Source organism: Myxine glutinosa, chromosome 13 (genome assembly GCF_964187855.1).
Source record: "Myxine glutinosa chromosome 13, kmMyxGlut1.1, whole genome shotgun sequence".
In the NCBI taxonomy this organism is placed as follows: domain Eukaryota; kingdom Metazoa; phylum Chordata; class Myxini; order Myxiniformes; family Myxinidae; genus Myxine; species Myxine glutinosa.
Window position 1 is genome coordinate 57,100,394 of NC_136273.1, and position 21,277 is coordinate 57,121,670.

Below are 21,277 nucleotides of genomic sequence, written 5' to 3' on the forward strand. Positions count from 1 at the left end.
CCCTCTAGAGCTAATGACTAACAAGTACCACACCACCCCTCTAGAGCTAATGACTAACAAGTACCACACCACCCCTCGAGAGCTAATGACTAACAAGTACCACACCACCCCTCTTCAGCTAATGACTAACAAGTACCACACCACCCCTCTAGAGCTAATGACTAACAAGTACCACACCACCCCTCTAGAGCTAATGACTAACAACTACCACACCACCCCTCTAGAGCTAATGACTAACAAGTACCACACCACCCCTCTAGAGCTAATGACTAACAAGAACCACACCACCCCTCTAGAGCTAATGACTAACAAGTACCACACCACCCCTCTAGAGCTAATGACTAACAAGTACCACACCACCCCTGTAGAGCTAATGACTAACAAGTACCACACCACCCCTCGAGAGCTAATGACTAACAAGTACCACACCACCCCTCTAGAGCTAATGACTAACAAGTACCACACCACCCCTCTAGAGCTAATGACTAACAAGTACCACACCACCCCTCGAGAGCTAATGACGAACAAGTACCACACCACCCCTCTAGAGCTAATGACTAACAAGTACCACACCACCCCTCTTGAGATAATGACTAACAAGTACCACACCACCCCTCTAGAGCTAATGACTAACAAGTACCACACCACCCCTCTAGAGCTAATGACTAACAAGTACCACACCACCCCTCGAGAGCTAATGACTAACAAGTACCACACCACCCCTCTAGAGCTAATGACTAACAAGTACCACACCACCCCTCGAGAGCTAATGACTAACAAGTACCACACCACCCCTCTTCAGCTAATGACTAACAAGTACCACACCACCCCTCTAGAGCTAATGACTAACAAGTACCACACCACCCCTCTAGAGCTAATGACTAACAAGTACCACACCACCCCTCTAGAGCTAATGACTAACAAGTACCACACCACCCCTCTAGAGCTAATGACTAACAAGTACCACACCACCCCTCTAGAGCTAATGACTAACAAGTACCACACCACCCCTCTAGAGCTAATGACTAACAAGTACCACACCACCCCTCTAGAGCTAATGACTAACAAGTACCACACCACCCCTCTAGAGCTAATGACTAACAAGTACCACACCACCCCTCTAGAGCTAATGACTAACAAGTACCACACCACCCCTCTAGAGCTAATGACTAACAAGTACCACACCACCCCTCTAGAGCTAATGACTAACAAGTACCACACCACCCCTCTAGAGCTAATGACTAACAAGTACCACACCACCCCTTGAGAGCTAATGACTAACAAGTACCACACCACCCCTCTAGAGCTAATGACTAACAAGTACCACACCACCCCTCGAGAGCTAATGACTAACAAGTACCACACCATCCCTCTAGAGCTAATGACTAACAAGTACCACACCACCCCCCTAGAGCTAATGATTAACAAGTACCACACCACCCCTCTAGAGCTAATGACTAACAAGTACCACACCACCCCTCTTGAGATAATGACTAACAAGTACCACACCACCCCTCTAGAGCTAATGACTAACAAGTACCACACCACCCCTCTAGAGCTAATGATTAACAAGTACCACACCACCCCTCTAGAGCTAATGACTAACAAGTACCACACCACCCCTCTAGAGCTAATGACCAACAAGTACCACACCACCCCTCTAGAGCTAATGACCAACAAGTACCACACCACCCCTCTAGAGCTAATGACTAACAAGTACCACACCAGCCCTCTAGAGCTAATGACTAACAAGTACCACACCAGCCCTCTAGAGCTAATGACCAACAAGTACCACACCACCCCTCTAGAGCTAATGATTAACAAGTACCACACCACCCCTCTAGAGCTAATGACTAACAAGTACCACACCACCCCTCTAGAGCTAATGACTAACAAGTACCACACCACCCCTCTAGAGCTAATGACCAACAAGTACCACACCACCCCTCTAGAGCTAATGACCAACAAGTACCACACCACCCCTCTTGAGCTAATGACCAACAAGTACCACACCACCCCTCTTGAGCTAATGACCAACAAGTACCACACCACCCCTCTAGAGCTAATGATTAACAAGTACCACACCACCCCTCTAGAGCTAATGACCAACAAGTACCACACCACCCCTCTTGAGCTAATGACCAACAAGTACCACACCACCCTTCTAGAGCTAATGACCAACAAGTACCACACCACCCCTCTAGAGCTAATGACTAACAAGTACCACACCACCCCTCTAGAGCTAATGATTAACAAGTACCACACCACCCCTCTAGAGCTAATGACCAACAAGTACCACACCACCCCTCTTGAGCTAATGACCAACAAGTACCACACCACCCCTCTAGAGCTAATGACCAACAAGTACCACACCACCCCTCTAGAGCTAATGACTAACAAGTACCACACCACCCCTCTAGAGCTAATGACCAACAAGTACCACACCACCCCTCTAGAGCTAATGACTAACAAGTACCACACCACCCCTCTAGAGCTAATGACTAACAAGTACCACACCACCCCTCTAGAGCTAATGACTAACAAGTACCACACCACCCCTCTTGAGCTAATGACCAACAAGTACCACACCACCCCTCATGAGCTAATGACCAACAAGTACCACACCACCCCTCTAGAGCTAATGACTAACAAGTACCACACCACCCCTCTAGAGATAATGACTAACAAGTACCACACCACCCCTCTAGAGCTAATGACTAACAAGTACCACACCACCCCTCTTGAGCTAATGACCAACAAGTACCACACCACCCCTCATGAGCTAATGACCAACAAGTACCACACCACCCCTCTTGAGCTAATGACCAACAAGTACCACACCACCCCTCTTGAGCTAATGACCAACAAGTACCACACCACCCCTCTTGAGATAATGACTAACAAGTACCACACCACCCCTCTAGAGCTAATGACCAACAAGTACCACACCAGCCCTCTAGAGATAATGACTAACAAGTACCACACCACCCCTCTAGAGCTAATGACTAACAAGTACCACACCACCCCTCTAGAGCTAATGACCAACAAGTACCACACCAGCCCTCTAGAGCTAATGACCAACAAGTACCACACCAGCCCTCTAGAGATAATGACTAACAAGTACCACACCACCCCTCTAGAGCTAATGACCAACAAGTACCACACCAGCCCTCTAGAGATAATGACTAACAAGTACCACACCACCCCTCTAGAGCTAATGACTAACAAGTACCACACCACCCCTCTAGAGCTAATGACCAACAAGTACCACACCAGCCCTCTAGAGCTAATGACCAACAAGTACCACACCAGCCCTCTAGAGATAATGACTAACAAGTACCACACCACCCCTCTTGAGCTAATGACCAACAAGTACCACACCACCCCTCTTGAGCTAATGACCAACAAGTACCACACCACCCCTCTAGAGATAATGACTAACAAGTACCACACCACCCCTCTAGAGCTAATGACCAACAAGTACCACACCAGCCCTCTAGAGATAATGACTAACAAGTACCACACCACCCCTCTAGAGCTAATGACCAACAAGTACCACACCACCCCTCTTGAGCTAATGACCAACAAGTACCACACCACCCCTCTAGAGATAATGACTAACAAGTACCACACCACCCCTCTAGAGCTAATGACCAACAAGTACCACACCACCCCTCTTGAGCTAATGACCAACAAGTACCACACCACCCCTCTTGAGCTAATGACCAACAAGTACCACACCACCCCTCTAGAGATAATGACTAACAAGTACCACACCACCCCTCTAGAGCTAATGACCAACAAGTACCACACCAGCCCTCTAGAGATAATGACTAACAAGTACCACACCACCCCTCATGTTAAAAAAATGAAAACAACTACATTTCAGCGGTGCTACAATTTATGACAAAGTGAAGGTTGTAAAGTGTTGAGGAGGTTACATTTTACCTGTAGAGTGTTGTCTTTTGGCTTCATGCAGGTTGCACCACCAGCCGCGAAGTCACAGAACACTTCAAATGCGTCGAGTGGGCAGCCCTGGTTTGGATCTACATGGAAATACCCTGTCGAGGAAAATGGACGGAATAAAAAAGCCACGAAAATCAGGGAGTACAGCAGTATCTTCAACCTGATAGGTCAGAATTAATTTTCATGACGAGGCCCGATTGGGTGAACTGAAAAATTTTATCTGGTTAAGGGCCAGAAAAATTTAACGACCAATAGCCATTCTTGCACGCAGTTTGGTCAACAACATTCATCCTGCTTCGTAAGTGCCGTCAGTCAATACTGTACATTATGATACGGTCAAACAACTTAGGGCCATAAAAAAGGAGTAAGGGATATGGCCGAACCATCAGGCAAGCCCGGCTGGCACAGCAAGAGCTCCCGGCAAGTGGTCGCCGGATGATGAAGGGTGCCAAGGGGCCAGGAAAGCAGGATGTCCAGCTGCTTCTGCAGCAACATGAGCTCGGAGAAGGTGGTGGATGGTGCACTATCACTCGGGGTGAGTTTCTGGAGAACGGAAATGACGTGACTTTGTCACCCACCATGACTTCACTCGCGTTATTAAATACTCTTGGGCATAACGTGGGAGTAATTCGTCACATGAATGCCGAAATTTCATGAAATAAAGGTGGACTGTTGGTGTTAATCAAATTTAAAACAGCAAGTGTCAAGTAGACACTGTTGGTGATATACGGAGATGACACAGCAGAACTCACCGAAGGCTGAGGAGGCGTAAACAAGGATATATTAGCAGCCCAGATCTTGGCAAGCAATGACATTGGGAGAACATTTGTGGTTATTCCTCCAAAGACGAAGGGCTGAGATGAGGGACAGGGCGGCAGAGAAAGGTTTTGAAAATCGTTACATCTTAAAAAAAATAAATGGAGGAGCTAATGTCTACCTTTTCATCGTTGTGGCAAGGTCTGGATGTCCTAAGAGGTTGCGGTGGATGATAGGCAGAGGCATGGTTTCCTGGTACAGTCTTGTCCTGGTTAGACACTCACCTTGACAATTGAAAATGGTTGTTTTTTCTCTGCACCAGGGGCTCCAGGTTTTCCAGGTGGACCCTGAAAGAAGAAGAGACCCTTGGTTGCTAGTGTGGTTGCTACTCAGTACTAGGGAACAAGCTAATAGCAATTATGATTTTGGTCGATGGGGACATGAGAGGAAATGGCAAAAGGGATGTAGTAGAGCATATAAAAAGAGGATGAATCCTGTCTGATTCCCAGAAAAACACGACCAACTCCTACCTGATTTCCATCAAAACATGCACACCAATTTAGTCCTATAAATGCAGGACATTTGTAATTTTATTTTAGGGCAATCGTTAGAACAATTCTCGGCAACTGTCACTTTACTGACCGGGGGACCTGGAAGTCCTTTCGGACCTGGTGCTCCGACAGTACCCTTCTTTCCCTGCAAAGCAGAGGTATATGATGAGTCGCTGCATTTATTTGTACAAATCCTTACCCAAAATGATGGTGAGCAATGTAAAGATAAGACGAAGCTTGTTTAAACAACCAATACCAATCAGCAAGTTGAACCTCACGTCTGTGTTTGATGCGTTAGCAACATCTGCCCCAAAGTGGGAATTTCAAGTCCCTCCATCGCCAATGCAGCAGGCCACCTTTTCCGAGGCCGATGAGCAAAAATAAGACATGTTCCATCTCGGACCGTAGCTCCTATTGGGGCCCCTCTTCCCACATCTCAATTGTCTTTAACAGCATGGACTGCTCCAACACCCTCTCTCCTTATATATTTGAATGGAACAGTCCAGTTTGCAGCTGGAGGATCATCTGACTCTCTTGCCTATCTCCCCAAAATGTTAAACAAGGTGGTGCAATGGAGGGAAATGCAAAAGAGGCGCAAAACTTCCAAAAAGTTTTTTTTTCCAGCCGCTTTTAAAGCTTCTACTTTATTTCGATTTAAATACACCGTCACGTGAAAAAGTAAGTACACCCCATGTAAAGTTTTGACTTTTTCAACATATTTCAACGTACAGCTATTTGATCTTCATTTCAACAATATTGATAGATAAAAAACCACCGTTTAGAGGCCATTTTTCCCCGCAAGGCGGGGGTTGGCCTTTTTCGGGCACCGTGGTTGTTGTTGTTTTTTGGCCCCTTTTTGAAGCAATGTTTTACGGCCGGATGCCCTTCCTGACGCCAACCCTTTTTGTTGCCTTTTACGACAAACAGGGAATTACCAGTGAACTGGTACTCAATTAACCGACCTCGGAAGGAATGACAGGCTGAGTCAACCCCCCTGGCGTTAATTCAGCGATCGACCAGGATTCGAACCCAGGATCCTAGGTATCCTAAGCTGGCACCCTAGCCGCTAGCCTGCCACCAGGCTTGATAGATAAAGGTGATATAATAAAACAAATATCATGAAACATTTACATTTTGTAGTCCATTGTATAATTTAAATAAACATAAATGCAAATTTCGCATGTGGAAAAAGTAAGTACACCCTTACATTTATCACCACTTCAAATACCTAAAATTAGAATCAGGTGCACCAGCTCAGGTGCAAATGATTAGAACATTGTCAGAGAGGATCTTGGAGGAACCTGTCGTATTTAAACCTCAGACATTTAGTTTGGTTTGCTCTTTGTTGTTGAAGTGTATGGCGTCACCATGCCTAGCTCAAAGGAGCTCTCTGAGGCCTTCAGAAAGAAGGTTATAGATGCCTACGAGTCTGGGAAGGGATTTAAAAAGATCTCCAAACAATTTGAAATCAATCATTCAACTGTCCGGAAGATCATTTACAAGTGGAGAAGATTCCAAACAACTGCCAACTTGTTCAGGCCAGGCCGCCCCAGCAAGTTCAGCCCGAGAGCAGACTGCAAGCTGCTGAAAGAAGTCTCGAATAACCCCAGAATGTCATCACGGGACCTACAGGTAGCTCTTGCCACTGTTGATGTCAAAGTGCACGAGTCTACCATTAGAAAGAGGCTGCACAAATTTGATCTACATGGGAGGTGTGCCAGGAGGAAACCTTTGCTGTCCAGAAAGAACATCAGGGCAAGACAAAAGTTTGCCAATGAACACCTAGGCCAAGACCAGCACTTCTGGAACAATGTTCTCTGGACAGATGAGTCAAAGGTAGAGCTATTTGGCCACAGTACCAGAAGACATGTTTGGTGAAAACCAGACAGCATTTGACCACAAGAACCTGATACCAACTGTAAAGCACCGTGGTGGAAATATTATGGTTTGGGGCAGCTTTGCTGCATCAGGGCCTGGGCAGCTCACCATCATAGAATCCACTATGAATTCTTCATTGTACCAGAGGGTGCTTGAAGATAATGTGAGGCCATCTGTCGGAAAGTTGAAGCTCAACCGAAGGTGGACCTTGCAACATGACAATGATCCTAAACATACCAGTAAATCCACCAAGGAATGGCTGAAAAGAAAGAAATGGAGGGTTCTGGAATGGCCAAGTCAAAGCACGGATCTAAATCCTATCGAGATGTTGTGGGCGGATTTAAAATGAGCTGTGCATGCAAGAAACCCCTCAAATATCGCACAGCTGAAAGAATTCTGCATGGAGGAGTGGGCAACAATTTCACCCAGTCGATGTCAGAGACTGGTAGATAGTTATAAGAAACGCCTACTTGAGGTTGTCTCTGCCAAAGGGGGCAATACCACCTATTAGAGCCAAGGGTGTACTTGTTGTGGAAAACCAATCAGGTCCACACAACTTTAGTCCAACTTGTGGTTTAATTCCATTTAGATCATGACATCATCCTGTAATGCAGGAAATGCCATAAGTATACGATGTGGCATCACATGGGACCATTCATAACATTCAATGCAAGCAAGGTGAATATTCTATGCTGGCGTACCGTTAGCGAGTCTACCAGATGTAACGTGTCACAGGAGAAGTCTCGGAGCACCGTCCGCAGCAGCGGGTCTTATAGTTGCGCCCCTAGCGGTGTCAACGAGCAGCGAGCATCACCCCGGGTTCAGTACGAGATACGATTTCACTACATTCTCCCCCCCCGTCAGAATTATAAGGCAGTGCGGCTAGAAGCAAGCGAGCGTCAGCACGAACAGGGTGCGGAACATCAGTCGACCCAACCGTATTGGGCTGGGCGGCGAATTTCTCTGCCAGCACGCGTCCGAAATTCCCCGGGTACAGCATCACGTATCCCTGTGTCCCCGGCGTCGGAGGCGCCATCAGGGTCGGGTGACGAAGGGGGTAACTCCAAGTTGTTGGGCCCTGGTAGACTCGGCAAGGGGAGGGTCGGTAGACTTTCGGTGATGGGAGCGTCGGGAGAGGCCATAGTCTCATAGATGGGTTCGATCGGTTCGACCGATTCCCTACTCAGGTCGGCGACCCCGCAAGGGGCAAGGTGACGGACGGAGACAGTAGTCTCATGGCCATCAGCCGTCATCACACGAGCATGCTCAGGATTAGCCTGGAGAATCTGCACTTTGTCCACTAGGGGGTCGTACTTGCTCGCGCGAACCGCCCGTTTAAGGTAGGCCGGCCCGGGCCCAGCGAGCCAACTGGGCAAAGACCGTATACACCCCGTGCTCCTGGGGTGGTGGAAAAGTCACTCGTGGGGAGTTTGGTTGGTTGCCGTACACAGGAGAGCCCTGATCGAGTTCAACGCCGCAGGTAGCGACCAAGCCCATTTATCGAGGCCCCGGCCGAGGGTCCGGAGGTTGAGCATGACGACCCTCCAGATAATCCCGTTGAAGCGTTCGATCTGCCCATTAGCCTGGGGTCTGTACGGCGTGGTGTAACTAGAAGCAATGTTATTTTGGAGCAGATAGCCGCGCACCTCCTGAGACAAGAAGACCGCACCCCGGTTGGTATGGACATAGGCCGGGTACCCGAACATTGAGAACAAGTTCTGTAAGCATCGCATCACCGTGGCAGCAGTCATGTCCGCGCACGTATAAGCAAAGGGGAATCGCGAGTACTCTTCGACGATAGTGAGCAGATAGCGAGAGCTGCTCGACACCGGCAATGGGCCCTTTAAATCCATCGCCAAGCGTTCCCACGGCCTCGTAGCCTTAACCAGAGTCCCCATGGGAGGGTTATAGAAACGCGGTTTGATTTCCGCGCAGATAGCGCAGTCGCGACAAATACGGCGGATATCATCAATCGAGTATGGGCGATTGCCACGCCGCACAAAATGAGCGAAACGCGTTACGCCGGATGGCCCGCAGTGGCATGCAGCACACGTAGGCCCTCCAAATAGGTGATACCCGCGCATGTAGCCGGTCATGATAAGGCATCGGCAGCCCGGTTATCCTTCCCCGGGCGATATTTGATGGTGTAACAGAAGTCGGCGAGTTCGATACGCCAGCGAGTGATTTTCTCATTCTTAATGCGCTGGGCGTGTAAGGTGTCATACATGAACGCAACGCTTTGCTGGTCCGTGATGATTTGGAAGCAGCGCCCGAGTAAGTACGGGCGCCATCGCCGAATAGACTCGACGATCGCATACGCTTCCTTTTCGACGGACGAGTGTCTCCGCTCAGCGGTGGTAAGAGTCCGTGAAAAGAAAGCCACGGGACGCCCTCCTTGGGAGAGGGTCGCCGCGATGGCCTGATCCGAGGCGTCACTTTCGAGGACGAAAGATCCGCTCTCGTCGATTGTCGCCACGGCAGCTCGGGTGATGTTGGCCTTAAGGCCTTCAAAGGCCGCCAATGCGGCCGGACTCAGTGGGAAGGTGTCGCAGGCCACGAGGGGGCGAAGTTTCGCGGAGAAATTTTGCACCCATTTGGAGTAATGGGCGAATAGCCCGAGGTCGCGCTTCAGGGACGCCCGATCACAGGGAGGGGCCATGTCGAGCAAAGGTCGCAGACGCTCCTTATCTGGAGCGACAGAGCCATGGGTCACGGTGTACCCCAGAAGATCTATCGTGCGTAGGGAGTATTGGCACTTATCCTCATTCATAGTTAAGTGATACCTCTGCGCGACCTTAAGGAAGCACTTCAGATTAGCATCATGGTGCCCTTGGTCATATCCACAAACCGTAAGATTGTCGAGGTAGACGAAAACATCGGTTAAGTGCTCCCTCGCAATGAGGTCATCCATGGCCCTCTGGAAACAAGGGACCCCGTTCGTTACCCCAAAAGGCAATCGAGTAAATTGGTACAACCGCTGCCCCGACTCAAAAGCGGTATAGATACGATCCGCCCTAGAGATAGGGATCTGGTGGTACGCACTACGGAGATCGAGAATGCTATAGACCGAATATTGGGACACCTGTTGCACCAGCGCGTCCATCCCCGGAAGGGGGTAGGCATCCAGCTGTGTAAAGCGGTTAATCGTTTGGGAATAGTCGATTACCATGCGTCTGCGGTGGGCCTCGCTTCGCACCATCAAGACCTGGGCGCGCCACGGCGACCTGCTAGGTTCTATGATACCGTCTTTCAAGAGCTGAGCCGTTTCGTCCGCAATGAATTGCATGTCTGCGCGAGAGTAGCGCCGTGATTTCACCGCGACAGGTGTACAGTCGGAGGTTAGATTGGGGAACAGCGAAAGCGGCTGGATGTCCATTTGCGCTAGGGCGCACACCGCAAGCGCGTCGTCCGCCCCCACAACAAGTGTGTCAGGCCCACCAAACTCCATTACCAGACGTCCATGCAGCTTAAGAAAATCGTGTCCTAACAGAATATCAGCACATAAAGCAGGTAAAACCATAAGGTGTACATCAGGAAAAACCCGTCCCTTTAGCACGAGTTTCAATCGGCATTCCCCCTTCGTGCTGAGTCGAAGCCCCTGGGAAGCCATGAAGATCCGTCTCGTAGACCTCCAGATCCGCCATCCATGCCTGAGCACTAGTCGCTGGTCGATAAAACTATCCGTAGACCCTGTATCCACCAAGGCCTGAACACAATGGCCTTCGACCATGAGGGGAATAAGGGCTTGAGCCAGGCCGGACGAGCCTGCTGGGAGTGGGACTGAACCCCCCCCGAATGGGTCGGACAAGCCTCGCGGGTGGATCCTATGCCAGCAGCAGTTTTGCGGTCGTGGCCGGAGTATTAGTTGTCCATGGGGAATCCATTAATGCCATCAGAGGGCTTTCCCATGCATTCCGGTGTTTCGCGATTCAAAATCTGACAATTTTGACGGGAAAAGGCCTCCGTAGTATTTGAAAACGCCTTTTGACACTTTTGGCAGGAAAAGGCCTCCGTAGTATTCGAAATCGCCTTTTCCAGGGTGAGGGCCACCGTTAGCTCGTGGACGACATGAGGAGAACGTTCCGCTGGGGCTTGGCGAGGCTTCAAAGCCCCTTGCGTGGCCCGGAGTTTGGTCAAGGACACGTACTTCGTGCCCGATTGAGGATGAGACTGTGGTGGCTGTCCGGTGACGCCCGCCAAGGACGTCTGAGCGCCCAGGGGCCCGCAGAGAGGGGCCCTGCCCTTCGAAGCCGGGTAAGGCGCCGGGTTTCGGGCTCGGCTCGCAGGCTCCGCAATGAGCCCATTCAAGGTCGCGCGCGGCTGCGAGCCGCGTACCGTTTTCCTGCACACTTTCGCGTAATGTCCCTTTTGCGAGCACAAATGGCATATTGCGTCTCGTGCCGGACACACGGGCCGGGCATGACGTGGCTCCCCACAGAAAAAGCAGGCGACCCCGCGTAAGGCCTTGGGTCTGGCCGTAGTGGCAGCCGTCAGGACTGGGTCTTCCTCCGGAGCATCCCGGAGTTCCGCGAGCAGGTCCGCGTCCTCGGCGGTAGCACTCTCCGGCCGGGCGTGTAGCATAGTTCCCGCCAAGAGGCGCGTGCAATCATAGGTGTTCGATTGCATCCGCGCTTCGGTGTATACTTTCCCTTGCTCGAGTGCCGTAGCGAAGGTCAGGTCGGTCTTCTCTAGGAGCTTGAGCCTTAGTTCCTGGGAGGAGACCCCTGCAATATAGGCATCTAAAAGAAGGTCATCCTGAGACTGCGCGGGAGTCCGTGGCTCCCTGATGCTGTCCAGCAAGAGCTGCCGGAGCTCCTGGGCGTAGTGGTCCATCGCCTCGTTGGGTTGCTGACGTCGCGTTAGCAGCAAATATCGTGCATACACCGGGCTTTTTTCCTTTATGTACAGCCATTTGAGCTCCGCGATCGAGAGGTCGCACGTCGCGAATTGAGCGATGGAATTGTACACCTTGTAGTCGATTTTTGAATGAAGCGTTGCTAGCTTCGCGGCAGCCGTCGGCGCGGTCTCAGGCTCCTCGAAATGATTCTCCAATGTTCTGAGCCAGTGCTTCAGTTGCAAGCCACCATCCGGGGCTTGCGGGTCGGCGCAGAATATGGCAACCGCCAGCGTCTTGTTGCCAGCCATGTCGGTAGATATAAATGGAATTAAGTGTTGTGGAAAACCAATCAGGTCCACACAACTTTAGTCCAACTTGTGGTTTAATTCCATTTAGATCATGACATCATCCTGTAATGCAGGAAATGCCATAAGTATACGATGTGGCATCACATGGGACCATTCATAACATTCAATGCAAGCAAGCTGAATATTCTATGCTGGCGTACCGTTAGCGAGTCTACCAGATGTAACGTGTCACAGGAGAAGTCTCGGAGCACCGTCCGCAGCAGCGGGTCTTATAGTCGCGCCCTTAGCGGTGTCAACGAGCAGCGAGCATCACCCCGGGTTCAGTACGAGATACGATTTCACTACAGTACTTACCTTTTCCACATGTGAAATTTGCATTTATGTTTATTTAAATTATACAATGGACTACAAAATGTAAATGTTTCATGATATTTGTTATATTATATCACCTTTATCTATCAATATTGTTGAAATGAAGATCAAATAGCTGTATGTTGAAATATGTTGAAAAAGTCAAAACTTTACATGGGGTGTACTTACTTTTTCACATGACTGTATACTGTACTTGAACACTGCAGAACACAAATCGCCTTCTTGCCAGTTCCAAAAACCTCTAGCTTAGCAGTATTTGGACAAAATATTACACCAACTCGACCAATCAAATTTGCTGCTCGTTCTTGCCTTGCTGGGGGAATATCGAGATTCAGACAAAATGGCGGCTCGTGGAAATATAGATCGTGCTCGAAAACGCAAAGTGAGAGTTGAAAAGACCCTTCCCTTGTACTTTCTCTCAAGACTGTGCGTGGTAAGGAGTTCGACGACCCTCTGGTTTTAAAGATGTTTTTAGACACTGAAGTGCGATGTGTGGTGAAAGTCTCTGCATTGAGAGAAAGACAAACGGCAGTTTGAGGAACTTACGGAACAGGTCGATTAAGGGTAACGAATTCGGAATCATTCTGACTAATTCCATGTATTTTTGGAGAAATCTGATGAACACGCCTTTCAGATTCTCCAGGATGCTACTTGGATTTAATGCTACATACATTATATATACTAGCCTGGTGTTGGCTTAGCGGTTAGGGTGCCGGCTTGGGATCCTAGGATCCTGGGTTTGAATCCCGGTCGATCGCTGAATTAATGCCAGAGGGGTTGACTCAGCCTGTCATCCTTCCGAGGTGGGCAATTTAAGTACCATCTCACTGGTAATTCCCCGTGTGTCGCAAGATGCGACTAACAGGGTTGGTGGCAGGAAGGCCATCCAGCCGTAAAACATTGCTTTAAAAGGGGGATCATGGTGCCTGAAAAAGGCCAACTGCTGGTCTGCGGGGAAAAATGGCCTCTGAAGGTGGTTGGTATACATTATACATACTATATACAAGTATAAATGTTTTTTTTAACTTGGTGGTTTTGGGGAAACTTTTTTGCCAAAATTAACATGATAAATTCTGCGACAGCATTTTGTTTTTCTGAACATATCTGGATATTTTCTAAACATACGTATGCGGATGGTGTAGCGGTTTCAGCCACAACTCGGAATGGCATGACTGTAATGACCAAACATGGCTACATTTATAACATCATACCTTGCAGAACAGCTACCCAGGCATTACGCAGTACGGCCTTTCTACTTTCCGACACGAGAAGCGAACAGTGCAAATGTATGTAGTGCACTAGTTACCAACGACCACTGTAGATGTTTGCAGGGATAATTTACACATTATAGAGAAAATAGACTCATGGGAATCGTTATTCCATCAATTCTTCACTGTTGTTTTGGATCTCACCTTTACACCAAATTCCCCCTGCAAAATAAATAAAGAAAAATTAGTGAGATCTTCATGTGATAAATGTCAAACACAAGGAAAACAAGAAATGAAGGACGACACCATTTGGAGAATTATGAAGAATAAGAGCCACTGCTTTCACGTCTTCAGACCAAGAGGGCTGCCAAGGAAGTTTTCCAATGGTTATGGGGCACAATCCTGGAATGGTCCGCCACTCCGACGTAGGATACACGAATGGCTCATTCGTCCCAGCAAGCTGGTACTCATTTTGCCAACCTCGGAAGGATGACAGGCCCGAGTTAACACAGCTGGTGTTATTTTATTGGCACGACAATAACTCAAATTTAGGATCCAAAAAGCCAGCCACATTTGCTGCTAAGCCAAAACCAGGCTTACCTACTACTGCAGGTAGTGCTGATTATTATCGACAAATTGGAATTTGGCCCAGGTAGCGATCGATGCAAGGTGGTTAAATCGTCTCAAAAGACACTGGGGCGTATCTTACAAGCCACGACTTAGACGCAGAAGGGATGGAAAGATGGCGTGCACTGAGATGCTGGCACTGCATCAGAATTGTGGAGAATCATGGCATCCTCCAGCGTCAGAGATCGGACCATTCAATGCAAAATGTGCAACCAACTGAGTGACCAGAAGCAGCCATACCAGCCTACCGTTTCAGTCTGTGTACCGAATTCACCTCTTCGCCATTCTCTCAAATCTCTTTTTTTAACGTCAAAAGCAAAACAATTTTTTCCCATAACTACAAAACAAACAAGAAACCGTTAAGGACAGGGAAATAGTCTTGTGCTCTTACCAGCAATCCAGGAGGTCCAACCTGCCCTTGGGGTCCAGGCAGACCTGGATAACCCTGCCAAAGAAAAGGCAAATGAAGGTAAATATGAAGAGAGAAATTACTTTTAGGAGATGCACAGAGTTGAGCATTATAAACCAAAGCTTTAGTCGCCAGGACAACACGAGAAAAGGAAAAAAAGGACGCTAGGGTCCATCCTGTCCATATTGAATCGGGACACCACGATTTACAAAATCAATAGGCAGGATCCATTTGATCATGAAACTGGGCCCGAACGGATGCAAGTGGAGCCTTATATTGACGGATCTTCCCAGAATGACGACATGCGCCAAGATTCAGCGATTCTGCCCCGATCAGAACATCGCGACACTTTTAGAGTTGGATCTGCTATTTTTGTCAGGAACCAAACCCGTAACGATATCTGAGAGATGCTGTTTCTGAGATACATTTTTGTTACAAGTGCTGTACAAATGAACGAATACGGGGTCTGATTTAAAAGTTTCCGAGACGAAATTTATTGTAGGGAAACAAAGTATACTGTATGGAGATTAAAGAACTGGCATTGTGGGCACCACTTGTTGACATCAAACTTCTGGCAGGAAGCCACCATCTTTTCTTCGTATTTTCTTAGTTTCTTAGTGTTGCGCTGTTTTGTGCGGACGTGTTTATTTTCCTGTCGCATTGTAAAATGTCTAACTTGAAGGAGCAACGTGGGTGCATAAAATTGTGTGTGGTTTAAAAGTGGCTGAACTTCCATCGTGGCTGATGTGGCTGATCCACATTCTGCCCATCCATCAACCTCGCAAAGTGAGGAAAATCAGTCGCTTGCGTTTGTGATACGATTCGTGATTAGACGAATGATGATTCGTGAAGTGGCGGAAGAAGTTGGCATCTCCTACGGCACATGCCAAACGATTACGACTCAAAATTTAGGAATGATGTGGGTCTCAGCAAAATTCATCCCGCAGATTCTCACTCTGGAAGAGAAGGAACATCGCCTCACAGTGTTGTGGCGATGACCCCGAGACTAATCGTGTCATTTCAGTGAAAACCCAGTCATCACCTCGACCAAAGAAAGCAAGACAGGAGCGCTCAAATGTAAAGGCGAGGCTGTATTTTTGACAGTGAAGCTGTTGTGCACCATGAGTTCGTTTCACAGGGTTAGGCCTTTCCGAAACACCTAAGAAATGATGTTTGATGGAAATGGCCTGAAAAATGGGAGTCAGGTTTGTGGATGTTGCATCACGACAATGCGCCGGCACATTCAGCCCTCTCCACACGAGAATATTTGGCCATGCAGAACATCCCACAAGTTCCCCACCCACCATATTCACCCAATTTGGTACCAAATTATTTTTTTCTGTTCCACCAACTGAAACGCACACAAAAAGGAAGGAGATTTCAGGATGTGCCACCATCATTCAAAATGCGACCCGGTAACAAAGACGTCACCAAAGAAGAGTACCAGAGATGCTTCAACAAATGGCAGGACTGCTGGAATCAGTGTTCAATCAGGAAGAGACTACTTTGAAGGGGATACATTTGATCAACTGCGTTGTGCTTTAGTGTAGGAAGAATACATTTAGTCCCAGAACTTTTTGATCAGACCTCATACGCATCTCAAATGGAACTCAACATTAATCAATCAGTGATGCTTTGTGCCAATTTTTGTTATTGTTTAAAATTTAACATCCTTTGTGAAACATGAACACACTCCATAACATGAGGAGGAACACGTGAGCATCACGTGGACTATGGGGTTGATTATTTCACTGGAGATATTGCAACTTTCCTCCAGATTGGTGGACGGCAAATGCAAAGCAAGAAAAGGAAAGAAGATGAAGAAGCATCAGAGCTCACAAGAGGAACTATTTGTCCGAAAAAAAATAACATAAAGAATAATCCTAACCTTTGGACCCTGTGGTCCAGGTTTTCCAGAACTTCCTTCTTGTCCTTCAACTCCCTGAAGAACAGTTAAGGACAATGATAAATAAATAAATCATATCAACAAATAAGAAAACATACCTTTATGATCAAAGTGGCCAAAGGGTTTGTTTTTATTCATCAGAAGTAAAAGATAAACCTCGACGAACCTCTTGACAATGGCGGCATTTGTAAGCTTTCATTTACCTTGCCCGTGAGTGACAAAGTTTCTCTTTGGGCAACTCACCCTTTCCCCCACTTTTCCTGGTATTCCACTGATGCCACGATCACCAGCTTCACCCTGAGAATAGTCATTTGCCAAGGAATGAATTACAATGGATGTTCAAACCTACAGTGAAATGATCAGTGTAAGGAGAACAGGATAACAAAGCATCAAAATGCTATAACTTGATAACAAGCATGGATATTCTGTAGGAGGTCAAAGACCCATAGTCCAAACAGGAGAATTATATTGTAGCTGAAACCTGTGGAATTAAAAACAAAACTTGGAAAATATGTCCAGGTCTATCCTCTTTCCAAAACATATCCGATAAGGTACGGATCATCCATGTACGTGAAGTGGTTATCAGGTCATTGTTTGACAGACATTTCATATTAGGTTTGAAGTGTCTGCGTAGCTGTCCTTCGAGACGAAGATGACGTCCGTGTCTAAGATAAATATAGAAGCGCTTCTGAAGATAACTGGGTGGCAAGACCGGTGGGTGCACTTCTGTTGGTGAAAATCGAGTCGGCTTCTGATGGAGATCTGTCTACCCGAGCCACACTGATAAACTGAGTTGTGACTCTGGTTGGGAACGAACATGTCTTTTCTGTCTCCTGACCTCTGTTGACTGGATGAACATGGATTCAGCAATCTTGGCTCATTGGATAATTGCCTGGCATATCGAAGACCTACACCAGCAGTCTCTTCCCACTTATGTGGAGATGTACAGTGCATTCAGAAAGTATTCAGACCCCTTCACTTTTTTCACATTTTGTTATGTTGCAGCCTTATGCTGAAATCGTTTAAATTCATTTTTTCCCTCATCAATCTACACTCAATACCCCATAATGACAAAGAGAAAACAGGATTTTAGAAATTTTTGCAAATTTATTAAAAAGAAAAAACTGAAATATCACACTGACATAAGTATTCAGACCCTTTGCTATTACACTTTAAATTTAGCTCAGGTGCCTCCCATTTCTCTTGATCATCTTTGAGATGTTTCTACACCTTGTTTGGAGTCCACCTGTAGTAAATTCAATTGATTGGACATGATTTGGAAAGGCACACACCTGTCTATGTAAGGTCTCACAGCTGACCAAGCATACCATGCATACCATGAATGCATACCAAGATATTCTAGTTTTGTATTTTTAATTAATTTTCTGAAAATTTGTAGAATTTGTTTTTCACTTGGAAATCGTGGGTTACAATGTGAAGGTAAAGGTGGGAAAAGTCTGATTTAATGCAATTTAATTTCAGGGTATAAGGCAACAAAAGGGGTAAAATTTGAAAGTGGCTGTAGACTTTCTTCTACACATACTGTATATTGTTACGTGCTCCTCCCCAAACCCCTTGGTCACGGTGTACCTCCGAGCCCCGAGAGGAGTCACGGCAGAAAAATGTGTTATTCTGTATGTCAAAGATCAATGGTGAAGCCACACCAATTGTTACAAACAAACAAGTATTGTATTAAGATCACACAAGAATAACAGTACAACAACAATAGTAATCAATTGTACAACCAATATATATTTCCTATGATGGTACTGTTGTGGAAAACCACTCAGGTCCGCACAACTTTTAGTCCAACGGTTTGGTTTAATTGCATTTAGATCATCACATCATTCCTGTAAGTAGAAATACACAATAAGCATACGATGCGACATCTCATAAAGCCATTCATATCAGTCAATGCAAGCAAGCTAGATATTCTATAAAGGCGTACCATTAACGAGGCTACCGATGTAACATGTCACAAGGGAGAAGTCTCGGAGCACTGACACAGCAACGGGTCTTATAGTCACGCCCCTAGTGGGGACAACAATGACAGCGAGCAGCGAGCATCCCCACCCGGGTTCAGTACGGATACGATTTCACTACATTCACCCCCCGTCAGAATTATACGGCCGCGTGGCTAAAAGCGAGTGAGCGTCAGCAAGGGCGCGGAGTATTAGTCGGCCCAACCGTAGCGGGCCGGGCGGCGAATTTCTCTGCCAGCACGCGTTCGAAATTCCCCGGGTACGGCGTCTCGTAACCCTGTATCCCCGGTGTCAGAGGCGTCAACAGGGTCGGGTGATGAAGGGGGTAACGCCAAGTCGTCGGACCCGGGCAGTCTCGACGGGGGGAGGGTCGGTGGACTGTCGGCGATGGGAGCATCGGGAGAGGTCATAGTCTCATAGACGGGTTCGACTGGTTCGTCCGATTCCCTACTAAGGTCGTCGACCCCGCAAGGGGCAAGATGACGAACGGAGACAGTAGTCTCACGACCATCAGACGTCATCACACGAGCATGCTCAGGATTAGCCTGGAGAATCTGCACTTTGTCCACAAGGGGGTCGTACTTGCTCGCGCGAACTGCCCGTTTAAGGTAGGCCGGCCCGGGCCCAGCGAGCCAACTGGGCAAAGACCGTATACACCCCGAGCTCCTGGGGTGGTGGAAAAGACGCTCGTGGGGAGTTTGGTTAGTTGCCGTACTCAGGAGTGCCCGGATTGAGTTCAACGCCGCAGGTAGCGACCAAGCCCATTTATCGAGGCCCCGGCCGTGGGTCCGGAGATGGAGCATGACGGCCCTCCAGATAATCCCGTTGAAGCGTTCGATCTGCCCATTAGCCTGGGGTCTATACGGCGTGGTGTAACTAGACGCGACCTTGTTTTGGAGCAGATAGCCGCGCACCTCCTGAGACAAGAAGACTGCACCCCGGTCGGTATGGACATAGGCCGGGTAACCGAACATTGAGAACAAGTTCTGTAAGCAACGCATCACCGTGGCAGCAGTCATGTCCGCGCACATATAAGCAAAGGGGAATCGTGAGTACTCATCAACGATAGTGAGCAGATAGCGAGAGCCGCTCGACACCGGCAAAGGGCCCTTGAAATCCATCGCCAAGCGTTCCCACGGGCGTGTAGCCTTCACCAGAGTCCCCATAGGGGGGTTATAGAAACGCGGTTTGATTTCCGCGCAGATAGCGCAGTCGCGACAGATACGGCGGATATCGTCAATCGAGTAAGGGAGATTCCCACTCCGCACGAAATGAGCGAAACGCGTTACGCCGGGATGGCCCGCAGTAGCATGCAGCACCCGTAGGCCCTCCAACGAGGTGATACCAGCACATGTAGTGGGGCGCGATAAGGCATCGGCGGCCTGGTTATCCTTCCCTGGGCGATATTTGATGGTGTAACAGAAGTCGGCGAGTTCGATACGCCAGCGAGTGATTTTCTCGTTCTTAATGCGCTGGGCGTGTAAGGTGTCGTACATGAACGCAACGCTTTGCTGGTCCGTGATGATTTGGAAGCTCCGCCCGAGTAGGTACGGGCGCCATCGCCGAATAGACTCGACGATCGCATACGCTTCCTTTTCAACGGACGAGTGCCGCCGCTCAGCGGAGGTAAGAGTCCGTGAAAAGAAAGCCACGGGACGTCCCCCTTGGGAGAGGGTCGCCGCGATGGCCTGATCCGAGGCGTCACTTTCGAGGACGAACGAGCCGCTCTCGTCAATGGTTGCTACGGCGGCTCGGGCGATGTCGGTCTTAAGTCCTTCAAAGGCCGTCAATGCGGCCGAACTCAGGGGAAAGGTGTCGCAGGCCACAAGGGGGCGAAGTTTCGCGGAGAAATTTTGCACCCATTTGGAGTAATGGGCGAACAGCCCAAGGGCGCGTTTCAGGGAAGCCCGATCGCAGGGAGGGGCCATGTCGAGCAAAGGTCGCAGACGTTCCTTATCCGGAGAGACAGAGCCATGGGTCACGGTGTACCCCAGAAGATCTATGGTGCGTAGGGAGTATCGGCACTTATCCTCGTTCATAGTTAAGTGATACCGTTGCGCGACCTCAAGGAAGCGCTTCAGATTAGCGTCATGGTGCCCTTGGTCATATCCACAAACCGTAAGGTTATCGAGGTAGACGAAAACATCGGTTAGGTGCTCCCGCGCAACGAGGTCATCCATGGCCCTCTGGAAACAAGCGACCCCGTTCGTCACCCCAAAGGGCAATCGTGTAAATTGGTACAACCGCTGCCCCGACTCGAAAGCGGTATAGATACGATCCGCCCTAGAGATAGGGATCTGGTGGTACGCACTACGGAGATCGAGAGTACTATAGACCGAATACTGGGACACCTGTTGCACTAGCGCGTCCATCCCCGGAAGGGGGTAGGCATCCAGCTGTGTAAAGCGGTTAATCGTTTGGGAATAGTCGATTACCATGCGTTTGCGATGGGCCTCACTGCGCACCACTAAGACCTG

At 48.4% G+C, this 21,277-nt stretch overlaps 1 protein-coding gene across 1 annotated transcript in view; it reads right to left on the reverse strand.

Moving 5' to 3' along the window:
* Positions 1-21,277, reverse strand: part of LOC137438366 (uncharacterized) — a 45,700-nt gene that overhangs the window by 7,100 nt on the left and 17,323 nt on the right. Inside the window, exons 6-13 of the mRNA XM_078767015.1 lie at positions 17,062-17,115; positions 16,801-16,854; positions 15,296-15,353; positions 14,895-14,948; positions 5,007-5,069; positions 4,719-4,820; positions 4,350-4,509; positions 3,949-4,061 (exon numbers count right to left, since the gene is read on the reverse strand). Of these exons, the coding sequence (XP_078623141.1) occupies positions 3,949-4,061; positions 4,350-4,509; positions 4,719-4,820; positions 5,007-5,069; positions 14,895-14,948; positions 15,296-15,353; positions 16,801-16,854; positions 17,062-17,115 (658 nt within the window). The remainder of the gene's footprint in view (positions 1-3,948; positions 4,062-4,349; positions 4,510-4,718; positions 4,821-5,006; positions 5,070-14,894; positions 14,949-15,295; positions 15,354-16,800; positions 16,855-17,061; positions 17,116-21,277) is intronic.